The sequence below is a fragment of the Callospermophilus lateralis genome, chromosome 17 (genome assembly GCF_048772815.1).
Source record: "Callospermophilus lateralis isolate mCalLat2 chromosome 17, mCalLat2.hap1, whole genome shotgun sequence".
In the NCBI taxonomy this organism is placed as follows: Eukaryota; Metazoa; Chordata; class Mammalia; order Rodentia; family Sciuridae; genus Callospermophilus; species Callospermophilus lateralis.
In genome coordinates, this window is record NC_135321.1 from 71,745,023 (window position 1) to 71,768,635 (window position 23,613).

Consider the following 23,613-nt stretch of genomic DNA (forward strand, 5'->3'; position numbering starts at 1 on the left):
AAAAAATAAATATTTAAAAAAAAATTTTGATTTATAACAGCAGCATATATACAAATCTAAAAACAAAGGCATATATAGGTATAAAGCACAATCTACCGCACCACAAGATGCTTGATATACATCTGGGCATGCATCCTATCAAAGGATGCCAATAATAATTTAAAACCAAGGTATTCACTTTATAAATATATCAGGGGGGCTGGGGAGGTAGCTCAAACAGGTAACGCGCTTGCCTGGCATGCGCGGGGCGCTGGGTTCGATCCTCAGCACCACATAAAAATAAAATAAAGATGTTGTTTCCACCGAAAACAAACAAACAAACAAACAAATAAACAAATCACGGTGCCTCAGGAATAGCCTTGAAGAGTATTAACCATTAGACCTGCATGTCAGCAATGCTGAGCACTTCATCACACTAGCTCATTTAGCCCTCATGATGCTGCTGCAAGGAAGGCAGAAGGTGTACTAGGGTTTCACAAGTGCTTTCCTTGCACACAATAGTGATGACCTACATGTTACACATAAGGGGGCTGACACACAAAGAAGTCAGGGGCAGGGGCTAGCCTTGTGGCTCAGTGGTAAAATGTTTGTCTAGCATGTGTGAGGCACTGGGTTCGATTCTCAGCACCACATAAAAACAAATAAGTAATTAAAGGTCCGTCAACAACTAAAAAAAAAAACCCACAAAAACCCAAAACAAGAAGTCAGCTGCAAAGTGGCAATAGTAAGAGTCAAATCCAAACAGCCCACTTCAGAGTCTACAGTGTCCACTAACATGCTATGCTGCTTAAATATGAAGTTACAGAGGCTGTTAGACTGAAACTACTCTGGTTTGACTATAAGACAAGCTAGAAAGGTAACATGCTTCTCCCTGGAACTGTGTTCACTTCTCACTGTGCTGTATTACTTGGGTGGTGGGATGTGTGGGCAGACAGGAAATGCCCAAGACACAAAAACTAGAAATATTAAGTGCAGTGCAAACATCCTTCAGCCACTGCGATAAGGAAAGAGCAGCCCCCTGAATGGAGGTGGAACAGATGATGTTCAACACAGTGACGTACTGTACTGCCAGTCAAAGACAAGGTAAGTTGAAGCCTCTTAGAAAATGTTTTCCAAGTGGGCTTAAAAAGTATAGTTTGCAGAACTGCATGGTATAACTATACTTAGATATGTGACGTATAACTCTAGTTAGTAACAACTATTCACATTTAACATGGACAATCTGAACTATGATTCAAAAACATGAAGCTATCTTTATTTTTTGGTGCTGTGACTCAGCTACAGAAGTTGTATTTTTATTATGTACTATCAGTGGAGTAATCATTACCAGTGGACACTAAAAATTTTTTGACCTCATGTGACCAGTTCCTACAACACTAATTGGTATCATTAAGACTACTCACATCAAGTATGAATAATTATTAAGCCTATTAAGGGAATGTTGATTTTATTGTATATAAATAACAATGGCATGGTGACTACATTAAAAAGAAACGTCCTTATCAGTCACAGATGCACCTGGAATTATTTAAAGAAAGACATGAGGTTGAGGATTTGCTTCAAAATCCTCTAACCAAAATAAAAGAGGTACAAGGGAAAGAAGGGAGAACTTACATAAATTATTATAACAAAGTCCAGAGTCTATAGGTGCCCCGTGGGCACTACCCTTGCAGTAGTGACCACAGGGACTCTCACTCTTTATTAGGCACTGTGCTAAATTCCAGGAACATGATGACATTTAATCCTTCAGTTACCCCAATAGGCAACTACCATCACCTCATCCTACAGAGGAGAAAAGGAAATTCAGACAGGCTACAACACCTGCCCAGGATCTTCCCATCAGCAGCAGGACCACGATTCAAGGTTTATTCTAAAGCAACGTGCCTTTACAAATCTCTGTTATTTGTTTATATCTTTATATATAAATTACATTAAAGGAAATGTGTTGTTAGAAAAATTTTTATTCTAGGAAAAACATAAAAGGGAGCACCCTTCTATAGGGTTTAGGAAGATAAGGACAGATTTTTCCTCCTGATCTTAGAGTATTTGGTTAAGAACAAGTAGAGGAAATGGAAGAGATCTTTATTTTGATGGTCCAAGTGTCTGCACATCTCTAAGTGCTGTTAAAACTTACAGAGCTTGTCAAAACTTCAACTGCACACCCACAAGACAGACATTTACTACATGTAAACCATGAAAGAATAAATAAAGACACAATAGGAATGGTGGCCTTTTGGAGCTTAAATGACTGGCCACAGACCAGGATTTTACCCATCATTTCCAGAAACCAGTTTACAACGAGTGGAAACTGCAGATGCAAGTTTAACATGCCATCTTGGGAGAAGTGAGCCAAAGAAGAGGCTGACTCCATAGTCCACACGAGAAGAGCCTGATGACACATAAGACTCAGCATCCTATGAAAAGCAGCTATTGACATTTACTTCTAGTAATTTTGCAAGATTTTGCTACTCACAGCACCAAAGTAAGGGGCCTGATGTACAACCCCTGTGCCTTCTTCCTCCTTCACATAGTGGTCAACAAGCACAGTGAAAGCGCCATTCTCTTTACACTGCAAAAAAGAAAGGTTGGCAGGCATCAGGGATGGAGAGAAAAATACTTCTGCATCAACAATGCTAAGAGCCTGAAAAACCCTTTAGCATGTGAAATAATTTTCGGAAATAGAAAAGATAGGATTATTCAGGTTGGGAAGAAACCTGATGATTAAAGACATCATTTCTCTGGATAGTTGCTCACCATTTATTAATGATGGAATTATCTGAAGACTTACAGATAAAAATTTCTAATTTTTGTGACCACATAACTGGGCTTCTTCATTATTTTCCCTTGCCTGAGCATGAACTAGCATATGGTCTCACTTTTAGTTTATTTCCAGTCATTGCATGTGCTTTGCTTTCCTCTTCCTTTCAACCCAGCTCAAGCAATTCAGTCATAGAAGGAAATTTCAAAGAATATGGATAGGGGAATCAAGAGGCATAAGTTCCCTAATACAGTATAAACGATACATAGATACATATACAAATCTAACAAAGCATAAGGTGACTCCTTCTATAATGTGAGAGCATTTTTTAAAAATTCCCACATAAACCGGGCATGGTGGCACAAACCTGCAATCCCAGGGACTCAGGATGTTGAGGCAGGAAGATCAGAAGTTTGAGGCCAGCCTCAGCAACTTACATAGTGAGGCCCTAAGCAACTTAGTGAGACCCTGTCTCAAAATAACAAGGGCTGGGGATGGATGTGGCTCACTGGTGGTAGAGTGTCCCTGTGTTCAATAGCCAGTACCAAAAAACAAAACACCCTAAAAAACCCCAACCCCTGCCCCTGCTTTTTGTGGTTCTGAGGATTAAATCCAGGGCCTGTGCATGCCAAGTGACTACAATTGAGCTGCATCCCAGACATTCCCACATGAATTTAATGATTTAAACCAGAAGGCAACAATTTAATTTTGTTAATGCTAATTCAGATTGTGGGTTCAGGCACACTCACATGGACAATCCAACAATAACAACTGAATCCACTCATCACTGCAGTAATCAAAGAAATGGATGTGGGGAGTCCGTGCCATGGTGTTCCCTATACTTACCTTCACAAAATAGTCGAACAGAGGCTTGTACTTCTTGCCTTTGAGAGAGACACCAGGAAATCTGGAAAAAGGAGAAATGCATATTCACTGTTAAGTTAAAGAAATGAGGCTGCAAGTCACACCAAGTCACCACTTTCACTGGTTTCCTGACCCTTAGTCATGAGAGCAAAACATGTGCCCTGGACTTACTAGTACTTAGGACTCAACTTGAAAAGTACAGTGGTGGGTAATAAAGTTCGTCTCTTTAAAACTAAAGTCAGACACACATATATATACCCACATATCAACTATCTGAATAATTACCTTTCAAGGACCTCATAGTCACTCTCCATTTTATAGAGGGCTGATAATCTGGCTTCCATTAAAATGAGTAATTTTCCTCTGGCAACATCTATGAGAATGAGAAAAGGTAGACCTCAGTGAGATTCAGACAGACTGGCTCTGGAGACATGCATCAGGCCTATTTCTTTGCTGAAGAGCTCCTGTGCCACCAGCACCAGAGTGCTCAAGACTTGGAGGGAGCACTGCACAGAACACTGCAGCACCCTGCTTTCCAGACCTGTGTCAGACAGACCCTAAAGGCATGTAGGCAGCTGGCTGTTATTTTACTTCTCACCCATATCCATTTGAAGAAAGCTGGTCTTATTTTCTCTTTCTACAGGTTAATACATGTGAATGTTTAAAAAATCAGAACATTAAAAAAAATCAAATGGCTCACAAAGTAAGTCCCATACAATCTTACTGCCTCTCAGATATCCTCATTCAGGTGTCTCTCCATCCAGATTTTTTAATGCACATTCTACCTAAGAAATGTATATGTAAATGTGAAAGGTTCTTCTTTAGAAAAAAAATTATTTTTTAGTTGTAGTTAAACATGATACCTTTATTCTATTTATTTATTTTTATGTGGTGCTGAGGATCAAACCCAGGGCCTTGCATGTGCTAGGCGAGCACTCTACTGCTAAGCCACAACCTCAGACCCTCTTATTATTTTTTCAAATATTATGAGGCAATACTCTATACAGTTTTGCAACTTGTTTTCACATAATATTTTGTGAACATTTCTCCATATATTACCATACATACATCATTCTAATTCTTTTTATTCTTTCTGTTTTTGCAGTGCTGGGATCAAACACAGGGCCTGTGTGCAGGAAGCCATCCATGAAATACATAAGGATCTTCTCTTGGCATGGAAGCCAGGAAGGGATAGGCATGGCATTGGGAATTTCCTGTGGTTATCCTGCGGTGACAGACTGCCCAATGCATGTTACCCTCTGCTCTGCTAGAAATGTTCCTCATAGTAGCATCTGAGATGGGTGTAACCCATTAGGAACTGAACAGACCACATTTCAAGAATGAGTAGTACTCTATTGTATATAAATAACTGTATTTTGTTAATCAATTCATCTGTTGATAAGACACTTGGGATGCCTTCAACTTTTGGCTACTGTGAAAATGGGCACATCAATATTTGTTCAAGTCCCATTTCTCAATTCTTTGAGGTAAATTCAAAAAAGTGAAAATTTTGAGCCAAGCATGGTGATGCATGCCTACAATCCCAGTGACCCCCGAGAGACGAAGACAAGTGGATCACAAGTTTTAGGCCAGACTCAGCAGCTTAGTGAGGCCCGAAGCAACTTAGCAAGACTCCATGTCTCAAAAGAAAAAGGGCTAAGGATGTAAGTCAGTGATAGAGCATCCCTGGGTTCAATCCCTACTATCAGTACCCTGGCAAAGGTTTTCTTTTTTTTTCTTTTTTGCAGTTTTAGGGATAGGACCCAATGGTGTTCTATCACAGAGCTACATCCTAGCCACTTACTCCCTTTTTATACTGAGAAAGAGTCTTTCACTAAGTTGCTGAGGCTGGCATTGAACTTGCAATTCTCCTGCCTCACTCTCCCAAGTAGCTGTGATTATTAGTGTGTATCACTACATCTGGCTGGCAGTGGGTTTTTCTCTTCTTTGTTTCATTTCCCTTCTGTAAGCTATCCAAATATGAAGGTACACTTACTAAGTACATTCTTTTTTCATTTAAGTCTCTATGGAAGGACCTAGTTGAGCCTGTGATAACTCTCTACCAGGGAATATTTGAAAGGCACAAAATTCTCAAGTTTTGGTACTGATTTCTAAAAGTGAATGTGATGTCATGTTTTTGAATCTTAGAGTCTTAATCTGTCTTAAGGGCATGAAGTATAAAAGCAGCTTACAAACTAAAAATTATGACAAGACTTTTCTTTCTACTTTTTAATATTTCAGAATTATTTTAATCTTTTAGTGTTACTTTTCAATCAGAAATGAAAGAATCTTAAAGTCTACCTACCTTTCTGACTAAATAAAATTCTTTGATTGCTTTGGTACTGGGGATTGAACCCTGGGATGCTTTACCACTGAGCGAAGTGCCAGCCCTTTTCCTTTTTTTCTTTCCCCCTGAATTTTGAGATAGGATCTTACTAAGTTCTTAGGGCCTTGCTAAATTGCTGAAGCTGACTCTGAACTTGCAATCCCAAACTGCTGAGACTACAGGTGTGTACCACCATGCCTGGGTAAATAAAATTACCTTATCTATATTTGTCACAACTAACCAGGCACCCACTTACCTTTAATCTTCACATATTGCATATCTGGATTAACACAGAGGGCAAGATTACTAGGTAGAGTCCAAGGAGTAGTTGTCCAAGCAACTAAGGAGATACTTTCATCTTCCTCCAAAGGGAAAGTTACAAATATTGAGGGATCTTGAACATCCTAAAACAAATTGAGGTAAAGTACTATTTTACAAACCCTCAATAATAGTCATAAAATAAAAGGAAACAAATCCTAAATAGGACTAAAATAAATGAATTTTCAGAATAAAATGAGCTCTCAAAAAAACCATTTACTAGCAGGGCAGAGGCAAAGGCAGAGGCAGAGGCAAAGGCAAAGGCAGGAGGATCATGAGTTCAAAGCCAGTCTCAGCAATAATACCCTGTCTGATAAAATATACAACAGGGCTAGGGATGAGGCTCAGTGGTCGAGTGCCCCTGAGTTCAATTCCTGGAACACACCCCGCAAAAACAAAAACAAAACAAAACAAAAACCTGTTTACTAAGTGATGTGCTGGTACATGCCTATAATCCCAGTGACCTGAGAGGCAGAGGCAGGAGGACTGAAAGTTTGAGGCCATCCTAGCAACTTGCCCAGGCCCTAAGTAACTTAGTGAGACCCTGTCTCAAAATTTAAAAATGGGCTGGGGATTTTGCTTAGAGGTAAACTATCTGTGGGTTAAGTTCCCAGCACCAAACAAAACAAAGCAACCATGCATCACATTTATCAAAAGGAAGTTCAAAGCAAGAAATTTCACATAAAATTTTTAATACTTAGCTGGGTATGGTGGTGCTCAGGAGGCTGAGACAGGATGATCATAAATTCAAGACCAGTCTCAGCAATTTAGCAAGACCCTAATCAACTTAGTGAGACTATCTCAAAATAAAAACTAAAAAATAGACAGGCATGGTGGCGTACACCTGCAATCCCAGTGGCTTGGGAGACTGAAGCAGGACAATAGATGGCAAGTTTAAACCCAGTCTCGGCAACAGTAAGGTGCTAAGCAATTCAGTAAGACCCTGTCTCTATGAAAAGGAATAAAAGAATGGAGGCTTCACTGCTAGAATAATCTATTTTATAATAAGCCTATGAAGAGTTAAGTCAACAAAACAACTGTTTTAGAAAATAGTTATCTTGGGGCAGGGGTTGTGGCCCTGTGGTAGAGCACTTGACTAGCACATGTGAGGCACTGGGTTTGATCCTCAACAGCACATAAGAATAAGTAAATAAAATAAAGGTATTTTGTCCACTACAATTAAAAAAAAACATTAAAAAAATACATAAGTTGGGTACAGTGGGGCATGCCGGCAAACTCAGCAAGATCTAAATAGAAAATTATCCTGGAACTATTATGAAATAATTAGAAATGTGCACACTACCTGGGCGCAGTGGGGCACACCTATAATCCCAGCTACTTGGGAGGCTGAGGCAGGAGGATTTTGAGTTCAAAGCCAACCTCAGCAACAGTAAGGCGCTAAGCAATTTAGTGAAACCCTGTCTCTAAATAAAATACAAAACAGGGCAGGGGGATGTGGTTTAGTGGTTGAGTGTCCCCGAGATCAATCCCTAGTATCCCCCCAAAAAAGAAATGTGAAAATTAAGTTATACATACATACATAAGTATATATATGAAATATATGCTACGTATATCAGCAAATAATACACTTGAAAAGAGAATGCTAAAGATGATTGTTAAATGACTGTTTAGGTGTGATAATGAATGTAATACGTATATATGGATAGTGCAGGACTAGCCACATTCAATGGTTGCTAGGGTGCCAGAAGGGCTCATGGGAGTTAATCACTATTTATATCCCATTTCTATTTACTTTTTCATGTGCTTGAAATTCTCCATGTTAATGTGCATTTTTATTTGTTTTTTTTTTTGCAGTGCTAGCGAGGGAACCTAGAGCCTCACATGTTAGGCAAGTGCTCTAACAGGTATATTCCCAGGCCCAAGTGTCTTTATTTAAGTATTGCTTGATATTGGTGATTGAACTCTGGGTCACTCACCTGAATAACACGCCCAGTCCCTTACATTTTTCATTCTGAGACAGAGTCTTGCTAAATTGCTGAGGCTGGGCTTGAACTTGCAATCCTCCTGCCTTAGCCTCTGAGTTGCTCAGATTATAGGTGTGTGTGACCACGCCCAGCCCATCTTTGAAAAGCAAAATATATTAAGATATGGCAAAGCTCAGGCTTAGTATTCAGGTAGTATATTTTTCTTTATACTTTCATGTGCTTGAAATATTTTATTAAACAAACAACACAACATGAGCACAATCACAAGAAGACAAAAAGGAATCATCACATTCATCTCATAAGGATTTGCAAAGATCAAAGGGAATATGTGAAAGCATCCTCTAAGAGGACAAGGCCTTATAAAATTTGAATTTTATTAATATAATTTCCAAACCTGGCTCCTGAAACAAGACTTCCAAACAAGTTAATATCCATTAAAAATAGAGGATTAGATAAACTTGCAAAAATGAAAACACTTCCTATGTTTCAGAAGATTCCCTGCCATTTACCATCTGTCTAGATGAGGTAAAGAAAATCAGAATGTCTCAACACCTCTGTCACACTAATGACAGGTAGAGACTCCATTTCATCAAAGAACAGGTCATAATACAATTCACCATCCCAAATTTTCTTCCCAACATCTAATGATGTAACAGGTCCCAAATACAGCACAAAGTCACCCAAAATGGTAACCATTAATTTTGAGTGGTGGGAAGTATGTCAGAGCTGGAATTATAAATGAAGAGAAGCAAAAAATATGTTCAAAGCATGCAAAATCTATAAGACACCTCATAAATTCAATGTAAACTAAACCAAAGGCTCATTTTAATCGTAAAAGAGGCTTCATTCAGCGACTGGTAACATCATCAATAATCAGTAGTGACCAATGCCAAGACTGCCATTCCATGTTGGGGCTATCTGGGAGTACTTAATGATGTTTACAACCATTCAACCTCCAGGTACATTACTTGGCAGTGAAAGATATCTCACCATTTCACATACCTTATAATTCTGGTGGGATTCGAAGTTGGAGAGTGGAGTGTTACATGCAGTGGAGAAGGGCATGACTTTCACCCCTCTGTATACAAGGCCTTTGTCATAGAGTTGTTTAAAGACCCACCTGGCAAGTAAAGAGTTGGGAGTTTCATAATTACATATACAAAAATCTATTTCCTCAAACGCAAATATTTATGAACATTTTCAGTTTCTGTCTGCCAAAGTAGTGAAAAAATGTCTCATTTGTGGACTAAGTAGTAAATTACATCAGATCTTATAATTAATTACAAGACATTAAATAAACATTAAAAATGCTACTCTCTATTGACATTTTTATGTTCATGACATAATGTGAAGACCATTCAGCACAATGAAGGGCCGATGATATAAATCTGTACCTATCAGCATACATACTAACATTTTAAAAAATGTTAAAAAAACCAACAAGATAATAATTATGGTTGGCATTTCAGAGCTGATCCTTTAGTTTTCTGGTCTACTATTTAAATCTCGTAATAGTTTAACAAATGCAATTAAAAAAAATATAAACTACTGGGATTAGGATCAGCTATTTCTTGTACATTTAAAAAAATTTTTTAATATTATTTTTTAGTTGTAATTGGACACAGTATCTTTATTTTTATGTGGTGCTGAGGATGAAACCCAGGGCCTTGCACGTGCTAACTGAGTGCTCTACCACTGAGCCACAACCCCAGCCCCTTCTTGTACATTTTTAAAATATTTTTTTAAGTTGCTGATAGACCTTTATTTTTAAAATTTATTTATTTAGATGTGGTGCTGAAAATCGAACCCAGTGTCTCACACATGTGAGGCAAGTGGCACTACCACTGAGCCACAGCCCCAACACATATTTTTTGTATATTTAATCAAAACTTTTACTGAGCTTTTAAATTTGTGCTGTGTTAAGCTAAGTACACCAGGCACTAATTGTAATGGTGACCCCAAGAGTTCTTCTCCCAGCTGGATAATAAAGGCACTGTTGGAAATCCTTGCTTAATTATGCCTTTAAAAAAAAATGATATTCTAGTGGCTATGAATCTGGCACAGTAAATGAATTAAACTCATTTGTTACAATAACATTTTAATGAAGAAAAGGTTTTTTAAAATGTTATTCCTGAGCTTTTAAAGCTTAAAAAAAGGTAAACTTTTAAAAATTTTTAAAAAGTTTAGATTTGATGAAATAACCATAATATTAGCTGTGCAAGCTCACACAAATCACAATTACTTGCCTCTACCTCAAATAGGGGTCCTGAGTCTATCCATGGAACTCTCTGGGTCATATGGGAAAATTCATAGGGAATTACTTTATATAATCAAAAGAACAACTGAATCTAACTTACTACCACTATTAATGTTATTATCAAAGTTATCTCCTACCATTTCTAAATTCACCATTAGCTTACATGTCTTATTTATATACAAACAAATTCCCTAGGAATATTTTTTTTAATTTTTTTAAGTATTCATATTTTAGTTGTAGTTGAACACAATACCTTTATTTTATTTATTTATTTATTTTTTATGTGGTGCTGAGGATAGAACCCAGGGCCTCGCACGTGCTAGGCGAGCATTTTACCACTCGGAAGTCCCTCCTTAGGAGTATTAACATTTTAAAATTTAAAATCTATTTTCCTCTTGGTCCAACCATTTATGTAAATTAAGAAAGAAGAGTAAGAAGAAAAGGAGTGGGTTTTAGAGCTATAGTAATTAATATGAGTATTATCCACATGTTGTTTTTAATTTAAACTAAAAAAATTTAAACATTTCAATTTGGCAAACTTAAAAATTCAGTTCATGGCACTTCTTTTTGAGATGCTTGACCAACAACTGGTTGTCAGTTGCTCTAGGGAAATCCAGCTGCTCAATGAACAGGAAGGTTCCTGTTCAAAGTCTAGCATTCCAGAGAATCTAAATGGCTTCCTTCTCTTGGATACGTACGTCTAGCGATATGTCCACAGGTGCATATCAGAGTCAAAGGGATTGAAGAACTGTGGTAAAGCACCTAGCTCCTCAAAGGCAAAGTACGTATGCCAAGCAGGTACAACAGATCCAGACTAAGAGAAATGTGAGTGGATAAGAAGGCAATAAAAGCTACAAGCAGCTACAAAGCAATTCAAAGAAACTGTGGTCTACAAAACAGCTCTGCAACTCACCTGTACTTTCATGTACAATTTAATAAAAAGTAGGACTTCCTCAAGGCTGGATTATGTACCTTGGACATTTATAACCATGCTAAGCGTACCTGTTTGCCTTGGAATGATCTCATATTATCGTAGGAAGCCCAAGGCAAACCACCTATCAAGATTGGCATGGCTAATGATGGTCAAAAAAAAAATTTCACTTGGAACCACTATGGAACAGTGACTTCACTACAGTTTCTTTCAGCACTAAATTCAGGTACACATTCTCTTAGACTTCAAAAAAAATAAAAAATAAAAAATAAAAAAACCCCACTTTTGATATGTAATTTTTCCTATATTTGGTATAAACTAATTTGAAAAAAAAAATAAAATATAAATGTGAGGTCATTTACATTCTTTATTCTACTTAATGATGCAGAATTACTAATGTATTTATTACAATTTGCTATTCAACCCACTTGGACTATTATATGTAAAAGAATACATGCAAATACTGGTAAACTTTTCAAATACAAATGTTCTGAATTCAAAAACATTATTTATTCCCAAATATACAGAATTATGGATGTGAAGACAAACTAATTCACACTAGCATACCTTCCCACTGACCAAGAGAATATTCATTGTATTTACAATTTTAAATAAACCTACCAGACAGATTCCATGAACTGTGGATACAGAGTTTTGTAGTCATTGTCAAAGTCAATCCATCGGCCAAGTCTGGTAATAGTAGACTAAAATGTATGGATATTAGAGCAGTATTAGACAATGATATTTGATATTGTACACCAATGTGTTGTTTACTTTTATTGTATCCATATATGATAATTTTTGGAAATCCAAACAATAAATGGTTCAAATAAATCTATATTTCAAATAACATACTATGTGAAGTTAAGAATTGTACTATATACTGATGCTAAAATATCCATTTATAAAAGTCGACCAAAACTGCCATTTGGCAATAACCAGAAATATAATTGTTGCTAGTAAATAATCAACACATGCTTAAATTAATAAGTGAAAGTATCCCAAGAAAAAGACTATTTGGCTGGGCGCCGTGGTGCATGCCTGTAATCCCGATGGTTCTGGACAGTGAGTTCAAAGCCAGCCTCAGCAACTTAGTGAGGCCTTAAATAACTCAGCATGATCCTATCTCCAAATAAAATACAAAAAAACAGCTGGGGATAGTTAAGCACCCCTGAGTTCAATGCTGGGTACAAAAAAAAACAAAAAACAAAAAACAAAAAAGAATATTTGAAAAGATCCTCCCAACAAAAGAAAATCTGAAACTTTACAAAGGAGACAACCAACAGATGACACCTTAAATGAACAAAATTATCATCATTAATGAGACATAGCAACAACACAGGCTTCCTGCCATGACGTGCTGAGGAGGACATGACATCACCTCTGAAGCATTCCTGTTCAAAACCTATAACCTAAATTAAATTTGTGAGGATAAAAGTAATATGAACTAGGTATGGTGGTGCACACCTGTAATCCCAACTTATTAGGGACAGAGGCAGGAGGACTGAAAGTTTTAAATCAGCCTCAGCAACTTAGTGAGACTGTGTCATAAAATACAAAATAAGTAAGTGCTGGGGACGTAGCACAGTGGTAAACCATCTCTGGGTTCAATCCCTACTAACACCTCCCATACCCCAGAAGCACCAATGTCACGAAAGACAAAGATTGAATGACTGTTTGATATTGAAAGAGCCTGAGCTGGTAGTGGTGGTGTATGCCTGTAATCCCAGCAGTTTAGGAGAATGAGACAGGAGGATAGCAAGTTCAAAGCCAGTTCAAAGCCAGCCCAAAGCCAGCCCAAAGCCAGCCTCAGCAAAATGGAGGCACTAAGCAACTCAGTGAGACCCGATCTCTAAATAAAATACAAAATAGGGCTGGGGATGTGGCCCAGTAGTGGAATGCCCCCGAGTTTAATCCCCTGTAACCACCCCCAAACAAAAGTGGGACTGACAAGACACGACAACCAAATGCAATTTGTGATTCTGGATTGGATATTAGTTCAGAAGTAAAAATTGGTAGGACAACTGGTGAAATTCAAACAAGATCCATAGTATTTTGAGCTGGGATTGTGGCTCAGTGGTAGAGCACTTGCCTGGCATGTTTGAGGCACTGGGTTTCTCAGCACCACATATAAGTAAATGAATAAAATGAAGTCCAATCAACAACATATATATATTATATTTGTTATAAATATATATATTCATAATTTATATATATTTTAAATTTATGTATATAACATATATACATAAATTTAATATATATATAAATTATAAATATAAATTATCTCATTAATGATGATAACTTTGTTCATTTAAGGTATTATCTGTTGGTTGATAATATTTTATCAATGTTAGTTTACTGCTTTTGAAATTACATTATAATTATAGAAGACAGGAGCAATTGGGAAAGTAGATGAAGGGTTTATAGGAATGCTTCAAACATTTTTTAACATGTCTGAAATGACATCATGGGCTGAGAAGGAAGGTAGAGGGCATGTTTAGAATGTGAGAGGTGAGAGGATCTGGGTGGATCCCTAGCACCACAAAAAACAACTTTCAGAATGAAAAGTCTAAAAATTAAGAAATGCCTATATCTATATTAGGATTTGGCACCTGATGTGATCATGGCTGGAAGAGTCATACCACTAGCCAAACAGGGAATTCTGAAGAATAGCAAGTTTGAGAGGTTGAAGTGAAGATGGAGAATAAGAAAAAAACAAAGCCAGACATGCTTTAAAGTTATACAAACATACTAAGCCAATCTGAGAGGCAGGGATAAAAGGGGAATCTATGTTCTGAAGTTCAGAAGAAGAGGAGGGCAGGAGCTCTGCAGCTTGGAGATTTGATCACTAAAAAGAAGAGTGCAACATGGGAGTCAAATTAACATAACAAGCATGAGCCCAAACTTGATTTTTTTTTTTTTGTTCCAGAGACTGAACCCAGGGGTGCTAAACCACATTCCCAATCCTTCTTTGTATTTTATTTAGAATCTGAGTTGCTTAGCACCTCACTAAGTTATTGAGGCTGGCTTTGAACTCATAATCCTCCTGCCTTAGCCATCCAAGCTGCTGGGATTGTAGGCATGTGCCACTGTGCCAGGCCCAAACTTGAATTTTTAAAAATATCTGAATTATTACAATGAAGCATTCAAGTATGCCTGTTTGCTGAAACAGCATGATTCTAGTCATATACTGTGGGGTAGGCAGGAGACTAAATATAGAAGACCAACCAAGCTCACAAAAATCAGAAAAGAGAGGCTTCAGTTTAAGTTAACAGGATTGGGGTGGAAGGTAAAGACCCTTTCTTAGTTATACACACACAAAGAAGAGGATCAACCCCTTTTGTGTCACATCTTCATATGCACCACCATACTTTTGAGAACATCTCATAAAAAGAACAAAGGACGATAGGCCATTTCAACTTTCACTTAAAACTAAACTTTCTGTTCATTCTACCGAAAATAACCTAACATACCTTCCACTCAGCAGAATATCTCATCACAATTGTGCGGCACTGATTGTTATACTCTGCAATCCCCATTTTGGCCACATCCTCTGGCCCTCTGATTCCCAGTGTCTTATCAATTTCATATTCCTGAAAATTTGTGGGAAGACTGTTAATATCCTTGACTTAAGAAACAAATACAAGTAAGCAACTCAAGAAAATAAAACAGCTTGAAAAATAACAAATAGTCCTCAATCTAAAGAGAAAATGAACTATAAATAATTTTATGGAAATGAAGAACAAAAAGTCAGACATATAGTTAAAATTTACTATATTTCAATGACATGATGAAATGTAATGCTTAAAAAAATCAAATTTATAAGGCTGGAGACTCAAACATACCACAGGTAAGCCATGACAATCCCATCCAAATCTTCTGTCAACGTGAAACCCGCTCTGGTGAGCATATCTCGTAACTATATCTTTAATTGTCCCTGCAAGTATGTGTCCATAATGAGGCAGTCCAGTTGCAAAAGGAGGCCCATCATAGAAGGTAAATCTAACAGAGGTAATAAAAACACATTAATTAGTCATTTTAGAACTGACAGCAAGAATTTAAGACATTTTTAAAAAAATTTCAATATTTATTTTTCGGCGGACACAACATCTTTCTTTGTATGTGGTGCTGAGGATTGAACATGGGCCGCATGCATGCCAGGCGAGAGTGCTACCGCTTTGAGCCACATCCCCAGCACATTTTTTTTTTTTTTAATACCCAACTCCTACTGGAGTGTTTAGGAAGAAAAAAAAGTAGCAAGATCAGGAATTTCAGACATAATTGATTAGATATTTACTAGAGGCCTAGGCTTCAGAAAGGCTACTGGTTATGAGAGTTGGGAAAACTGCCATTTGATTTTCCGTTTTTCATTTATTGGTCTAATGACTTAAGACAAGTTAATAGCTCTGATCCTGAGTTAGCTTATCAGTAAAACAGGGCAACAGACACTGATCTCAAAGCTTTTGAGCACAGAAGGCACACAATGGAATCAGTGATTAAAGAACTGGTTTTTTTAGGTAAATGGAAACCAGAGGCAGGAAGTAGTGTAAAAGCCTTCTATATAGGACTTAGGTATAAGTGCTAAGAGAGGGTGGGGATGATGAAAAAAGTGGAATGGTAGAGAGTGGTATATTCATTCTATTTAGATGGTTTCTTAAAGAAATTTAATCTACCTTAACCTAGAACTCATCGGTTTAACAATTACCTACCACTGAGTATGCAGCATGTAAAAAGCGGGTACAATGTGGAGATACAAAGATGAATAAAGGGTTTCTGCTTTAGTGGAACTCATTCTAAGAAACACTGGCTAGGACTTCACCTTTACCAAAGAAATTCACATACCTTGGCCTATGTTTTGACTGCTTTAAGCATTCCTGAAAACAATTGAATTTGGACCAGAATTGCAAAATTTTTTCTTCTTCAGCAGGAAAACTGATGTTTTCTGGAACTTGTTGAACCATTCTGTTGCTGCAAAAGAAATCAAATTCATTACTGTCAAAAGAGAAATCTAGGAATAGCAGGGTAATATATTATTAAATGAGTGAACATATCACTACATAACTATGTGATAAAATTATACCTTTATTGCGGTACCTTCACATAACATAAAGTCCAGTCTTTTAAAATGGACAATACAGAAGGTTTCAGTATATTCAAAAGGTTATGTATCATTACCACTATTTCATTTCAATAGTGATATTTATTATCACTATAATAAATTAGCATTCACATTCACTTCTTTGGTTCCTGAAAAGCTTTAATCAGCTTTCTTAAGTTGCCTATTTTGACATTTCATAAATGGAAGCATTTCTATGAGTCATCTATATGTGTCTGCGTTTCATTTCATTAGCACGTTTTCAAGATTCATTTGTGTTGTAACATGTATTCATACTGCATTACTTTTTATGGCTGAGTATGTTCTTCTACATTAATACATGAAACTGTGTTTTTCCATTCATTAGTGCATAGACTCTTGGGTTGTTTCCACTTTGGGCTATTGTGAATAAGGTTGATATGAATGTTCAGGTACAAGTTTGCATGTGGGTATACATTTTTATTTTTCTTTAGGAGTAGAATTTCTGGGTCATATGTTAACTCCGTATTTTAGCTTTATGACAAACTACCAAAATACTTAAGAAAGTGATTGCAATGGGCTGGGGTGTAGCCCAATGGTAGAGTGCTAGTCTAGATGCAAGAACCCTGGGTTTAATACACAGTACCAACATCAAAACAACACACACAAAACCAAAGTGACTGCACCACTTTACATTCCCCCAGCAGAGAACGAGGATGCCAATTTCTCCAAATCTTCCCCAACACTCCTTATTGTTCACCTTTGGATTACAGCTATCTGAGAGGGTATGAAGTGGTATCTGATTGTGGTTTTGAATCACATTTCCGTAATGACTAATGATGTTGAGTATCATTCCATGTATTTATTGGTCTTTTGTGTCCTCTGTGGGTAAACATTCATGCTATGCCCATTCTTTAGTTGAGTTTTCTTTTCACGGTTGAGTTTTAAGAATATATATTCTGGATACAAGTCCTTCATCAGATATAGGATTTGAAAAATTTTCTCCTGTGGGTTGTCTTTATTTTATTTTATATATTTTTTGGGGTATTAGGAATTGAAATCAGGGGCACTCGACCACTGAGTCACATCCCCAACACTATTTTTTTTTGTATTTTATTTAGAGACAGGGTCTCATACAGTTGCTTAGCACCTTGCTTTTGCTGAGGGTGGCTTTGAAAACTTGCAATCCTCCTGCCTCAGCCTCCAGAGACACTGGGATTATAGAGCGCCACCGCACCTGGCTTTGTCTTTAATTTTCTTGATGGTATTATCTGAAATAAAACAAACCAAAACAAAACATTTTTATGTGTTTTTTGTTTGAATTCTGGTGTTATAAACAATAAACCATTACCTAATTAGTTCCTAGTAAGAAATGTCTTATTAAAGTACCCTGTGAAAGTTTTGCTAACAACTTCAGACACTTGATCCACCTGTGACTTCACTATCTAGTAAGCATCAAGCCCCTTCCCTCTCAAAGGCTATTTACTTAAAATTCTTTTTTCAAATATTTATTTTTTAGTTGTAGTTGGACACAATATCTTTATTTTATTTATTTATTTTTATGTGTTACTGAGGATAGAACCCCCCACCTTGCATGTGCTAGGCAAGTGCTCTACTGCTGAGCCACAACTCCAACCTCTTTACTTAAAATTCTAATAAAGTTAGTAACCAGATTTCTAAGCCAAGGTCAGATTGCTAATAATGAGAGAATAGAGAAAATGGAAAGCCTTAAGTACTCAAGAATCACATCAGAAGTAATTGACTCTAGAAGAAAAGACCTATATATTCCTCAACCAATTCTGAAAGCACTGTGGTCTAAGTATAGCAATCAACTCAGGCCAACAGAAAAGTATTTGGCAAATAGTCTTCCTTTTTTGTTCTCATTCATTTTCACATGCAAGAGTGCCTGTGTTCTATATAGGGAAAAAATCAGACAAAAATAGATGGGCTGTTTAAACTATCTGAAATAGCCATTTCTAGTCAGGGTGCACGGTTAAACAATATTAAATAGAAGCTGTAAGGTACTTTAGATTTTCAACTCTTACTACAATCTCCAACCTTTCAAGGCCGTAAAGAAGTACTGGTTTCTGCATACTGATGAAGCATTCTAGTAGTTCAGTGGCTACTTAATCAGAGGCCAAATGAATCTTATGGGACTGTATAAGGTTAATGCCTGTCTAAGAAATTTCTTAAGGACTTTCTAAAGGCTCCAAAAAGAGGGGTTGGAGCCGTGGCTTCAATGCCTAGCAAGAAAACACCTTTAGATATCAACACAATTATTTCTGTCACTTAGAGTCTGTTCCTACCATAGCCTTGTCCAGGGGAGCTTATTAGAAATGTGGACTCATCAGTCCCAGCCAGAAGAGAAGTTGTTAGAACATGCATTTTAATAGGCTCCCTAAGGAATCAGCATGCACATCAAAGTTTAACCATCACCACACTCCCACTGTTCTAACAATTATTCAGGATTATCTGTTTGAGACTTTTCTTTTTTGAGAAAAGAAGACTTAAGTTTTCTGAGAAGAGGGCTTATAGCTTTTACTGAATTTTTAAGGATGCTCTGCTGACCCAAAAGATTTAAAATCACAGTATTATTATGCCAAACACCAAGACCCAGAGTAAGAGAATTGAACCATGTACCAATGACCGGGCTATGGAAGCTGCTGAGGACAAACAGCTCCCATGCATAAATCACAGGATTGCTCTGGCCCACTGTATCCACTAGAGAACTGTACCAGCACAACAGCCTCCAGCAACCACAGGGCGGTGGGTGTGGGGTGAAGAGCAGGTTAACCTTGCCAGGTTGCAACCAGGGATGCCATCTCCTCTTCCTGTAATTAGGTCCTTTATTCTTCCCTATTCCACAATTCCCTGCTTCAGATACCTTAGCTTCAACCTTTTGTTCAGCAAATTCATTTTGTATAAAATCTCAGATTTTACTTGCCCAAACTGACTTCTTTTAAAACTGTCTTTGTGGTTTCACTATTCTTTACCTTTCATAAGGATGGCATTTCTGAATTACCTGTAATAGTACCAAAAGGACTACCAGATCCAACTAATCACCAAGACATGTGGATTCTACCTGAAAGTCTATTTCTGAGGCTCTTTTTCATTCCTAGGACTTCCTACTCTGTTACATTAAGTCAAATATAACCCCCAGTGGGTTATCTCAAGTTTTTTACTCAATTTAGTTATATCCTACTAACATATATCCCACAGACTACTTGTGAAAAACATCTGTATACAAAGATACTTACATGTGAATGTTGATAACAAGATGAGATCCTTCTTGCCAGACCCAGGAAGTTAGGAAGAGAGAAGGTTAATGCTTGTCTAAGAAATTTCTCAAGGACTTTCTAAAGGCTCCAAAAGAGGGGTTGGAGCCCTGGCTTTAATACCTAGCACTCAGCTAAATAAAGGCTCAGAAAATATTTCTTCTCATTCTACATGTATCCCATTTTTGTAAGCCTGGCACATATCTTTAATGCCCTTTAAGACTGCAATAATTCAGACAAGATGCTCTTGAGAGAACATCTGCTCAGGACCGGACATCTCCACCAATGAGCTAATGCAAATTTCTGCCTAAGGTCTCCAAGACCAGTGAACTCCGTATCCAAGTAACTTTCTCATTTTTTGATTTTAAAATATTTCTCTTGCTAGGACTTCCTGGAATATGCTCATAGTTTACTATGGCATGCATATTCCCATTGTGATGCTCTGCTACTCCCAAATAAATACCACTGTTCTTTGAACACTCTCCCTCTTGTTGACATTTAGGTTGAAACATGGAAACATCATTTCTATACGCAAACAATTTAAATATTTAAGATGAATAAAGTAAATTATGGTATATCAATAAAAAGAATACCACCATCCATTAAAAATAATGAACTGGCATATAAAAAATTCAGTTGGGGGGTGGTGGCTGGGGGCACAGCTCAATGGTAGAGCACTTGCTTAGCATATGCAAGGCCCTTGGAGGAATTCCCACCATAAGAACAAAATAAAACAAAATAGTTGTCTCTTAGTATCCCTGGGAATCTGGTTCTAGAACCCTCTGGGACGCCAAAATCCAGATACTCAAATCCTGTTTATAAAATGGCATAGTATTTTCATATAACTTATATACATTCTCCCATATAATTTAAATCATCTCTAGGTTACTGAAAATACCTAATATGATTTAAATGCTACTAAATGATTTAGTTGTTATACAGTATTGTTTAATGAATAATGACCACCAATTACACCCTGTATTTGCTCAATGCAGATGCAACTATCACAGGCCTATCTACGTATCACATGATCAGAGGTTGGTTGAATGAAGATACAGAACCCATGGATATGGAAGGCCAACTGTATATATATATTACTTATACATACTGAGAAAGAAAAGAGCAAGTGTCAGATATAGAAACTTACACTATACGTTATATATCATTTTCAAAATATACTTACTCATTTCACTACCTCATTAAAAATAGCAACCATGCATTCATAAGGCTGGAAACTAAGTGCCACCTCCCACCTATTCCTCACATACACATTCTAGCTGCAGTGACAAAAGTGCCTCCCCATCTTCTGAATGAATATGATTGGTACTTTCAAATCCTACACTACTCTAGGTATGATCCTCTGCCTATTTTCAAGGCCCATGCCCTATAGCAGCTCTTGAGAAGCGACCTCCTTCTCTCAATTCCAAATCGCAGTGAAAAGATATCTATCTTCTCTGTGCTCCCAAAAAGGCGTGCACTTGGCTACTGCATTATTACTGAGTAGAGGGCAGGGACATCGCGCATGCCCGCCTTGGGACCCAGGTCCCCAATGCTAAATGCACATCAACGGAAAACAGGGACAAGAAGCTGCACTCTGGGACTCGAAATAACGCCTTGATTTGTCCTTACACTGGCAATAAACTCACTCGCCTTAACTCCCGCATGCCACGTCACCCTGAATTCTCAAACCACAGTGTTCAAGGACCACTGTGGCCAAAGGGGGAGCTGCAGAACTTCCGCGAATCCTAAATCAGGGTCCAAGAAGTCGGACCTGAATTTGTGTGTGGCTCAAAGTCCCGCGGTGCTCCTTTAGAACGAATCCCATCTTCCTCCTTGCAAACAGATACACATGCAACCAACTCGCAGCAGATCCTGAAGAAAACGCCCCTTAGGAGAATTTTATATACGTGTGTGTGTGTGTGTGTGTGTAGCCAGAGACACACACACACACAGTCCTAGTCTCGGGGGTTTACCGTACACGTGACTCTCGCCTCTGAGGGCAGGATGCCGCGACCCCGAGGGGCGCCACGAGCAGCAGCGGACGGAAGTGAAGGACCCTGCATACCAGAAGGGCCTGGCTTACCTGGGGAGTCCCGGGGGCCCGCAAGCCTAGGAGGCAGCCGGCACCCACGCGGCGGCGGCCCGAGGTGATGCAACACCCCGAAAGCACGCGGGGCAAGGAAGAGGCTGCCCCGGCTCCAGCCAATCAGAACGCGCTAGCACCCTCCAACAACCCGAGAGGTGATTGGCCTCAAGGGGCACGATTCCGGCCACGCCCACGGGCCGAAATTTGTACCGCAGTGCGCTTGGTGAACGCAGCTCTGCGAAGGGAGGAGCCCGGCGCTCGGAGGCGGAGGCGGAGGCCTGGGCGAGGCTGGCAGGAAGCCTTCCGTGCTAGGCTCAGGTTGCAGCCCACCGTCCCTGGGCCTGTCTTGCGTGTCATCTAACCAGACAAATAATTTAAGGCCTGCATCTCACTTCATGTAAATTACTGTTAAAATTTACATCCTAAAAACACTGAGACTTCGGAGCAGTGGCTTGCTAAGTACTGTGGGGCCTGTGCCGTAATACAGAGGCCGCTTTCCCTATGGTAAATGGCAAGGGAACAGATGAAAAGGCTTCATGACCATCTTTATATGATTTACTGCACTTAAAAAAAATGTTTCCTGTAATAAGACGAATCATTGGCTTATTTATCATTGCTCTGCGCCTGCCTGGCACCTCCTAGTTCTGCTGGTAATGGGGATACAGCTTAGTGGTATAGGTGGTTGTCTAGCATGCAAGGAGGCTGGGATTTCCATCCCCAGTACACAAAAAACAAAAACAAAAGGGATTCTGGAGGTTGGCACCACAGCCTATGAAGGAACTTTTGGTCTTGACAAATTGAGAGTAGTTGTGTAGATAATTGCTTATTTTAACTATTTCATTAAAAAAAAGAAAAAGAAACTGTTCTAGAATAGGTAGAAAGCGCTTGCTTAAGTTTTAACTGAGAACATTTTGATAAGTCTGTTTAGTATTTACTCAACAGTTACCATGGTCTAGGTCCTATTAGCCATCACAGATTAGAGTAAAAGGCTTAATTTCCTCCCAAAGGAGTTACTTGAATCACTTGAATGTATTTAATAGTTGCATATCTTTGTTAAATGGAAGTGTTTAGAATGTGTTCAAAGTTTTTCCATTTCTTAAGTTACCACCTGTTCAGTTGATTTCTGCCACTAGTCCAGAAAACAATTTGGAGCAGGACAGAGGGCTCCTGGACAGGTGTGCCTGGGGGAAAAACCTACAGGTCAGGTATATTCCCAGTCTGATTGTTTAAAAAGTGGACTGAGACACATTTCTAAAGTAGTGTTGGAAGGTATGGGAAGACTTCTCTAGGAAAAAGTTAATCAAAACAAAAATTAAGAAATTAGAGTCTGCGGAAGCTTGCGGACAAGCACTGAACAGACAGGCCACCTGAGAAGTAGATCCCTCTCCCCAGTTGAACCATTTGTATGACACCATGTGGAGCAGAGACAAACAGTCCCTTGAATCCGCACTAAATCACATTTGTGAACAAAGTAAATTACTGTTATTGGAATGGCTTGCTATGAAGCAACAGATAAGAAAGTATGTGATTTACTTTAAAAGAAGGTGAAAGATTTACCCTGTTGAGTGGTTGTTCCCATTTTCCTTAATGTCTGAAGTCTTTAGGGAGGCTGAGGCAGGAGGATTGCCAAGTTTGAGGCCAGGCTTAGCAACCTAGAGCCTGACTCAAAATTTAAAAGATGGGCTGGGGACATAGCTCAGTGGTAAAGAACCTCTTGGTTAAATCCCTAGTAAAAAACACACACACACAAACAAACCTGAAATCTTAGATCCATATGA

The 23,613-nt window shown here is 38.3% G+C and overlaps 1 protein-coding gene and 1 non-coding gene across 2 annotated transcripts in view; both read right to left on the bottom strand.

Moving 5' to 3' along the window:
• Nucleotides 1-21,931, bottom strand: part of Iars1 (isoleucyl-tRNA synthetase 1) — a 59,241-nt gene extending 37,310 nt beyond the window's left edge. The window contains exons 1-11 of the mRNA XM_076837346.2: nucleotides 21,833-21,931; nucleotides 17,625-17,745; nucleotides 16,243-16,368; nucleotides 15,246-15,402; nucleotides 14,874-14,993; nucleotides 12,022-12,104; nucleotides 9,215-9,332; nucleotides 6,205-6,352; nucleotides 3,908-3,995; nucleotides 3,605-3,665; nucleotides 2,474-2,569 (exon numbers count right to left, since the gene is read on the bottom strand). Of these exons, the coding sequence (XP_076693461.2) occupies nucleotides 2,474-2,569; nucleotides 3,605-3,665; nucleotides 3,908-3,995; nucleotides 6,205-6,352; nucleotides 9,215-9,332; nucleotides 12,022-12,104; nucleotides 14,874-14,993; nucleotides 15,246-15,402; nucleotides 16,243-16,361 (990 nt within the window). The 5' untranslated portion in view covers nucleotides 16,362-16,368; nucleotides 17,625-17,745; nucleotides 21,833-21,931. The remainder of the gene's footprint in view (nucleotides 1-2,473; nucleotides 2,570-3,604; nucleotides 3,666-3,907; nucleotides 3,996-6,204; nucleotides 6,353-9,214; nucleotides 9,333-12,021; nucleotides 12,105-14,873; nucleotides 14,994-15,245; nucleotides 15,403-16,242; nucleotides 16,369-17,624; nucleotides 17,746-21,832) is intronic.
• Nucleotides 19,107-19,239, bottom strand: LOC143383026 (small nucleolar RNA SNORA84). The gene has a single exon (XR_013089077.1). It is a non-coding gene; the product is annotated as a small nucleolar RNA SNORA84 (small nucleolar RNA).
• Nucleotides 21,932-23,613: the final 1,682 nt, after the last annotated feature.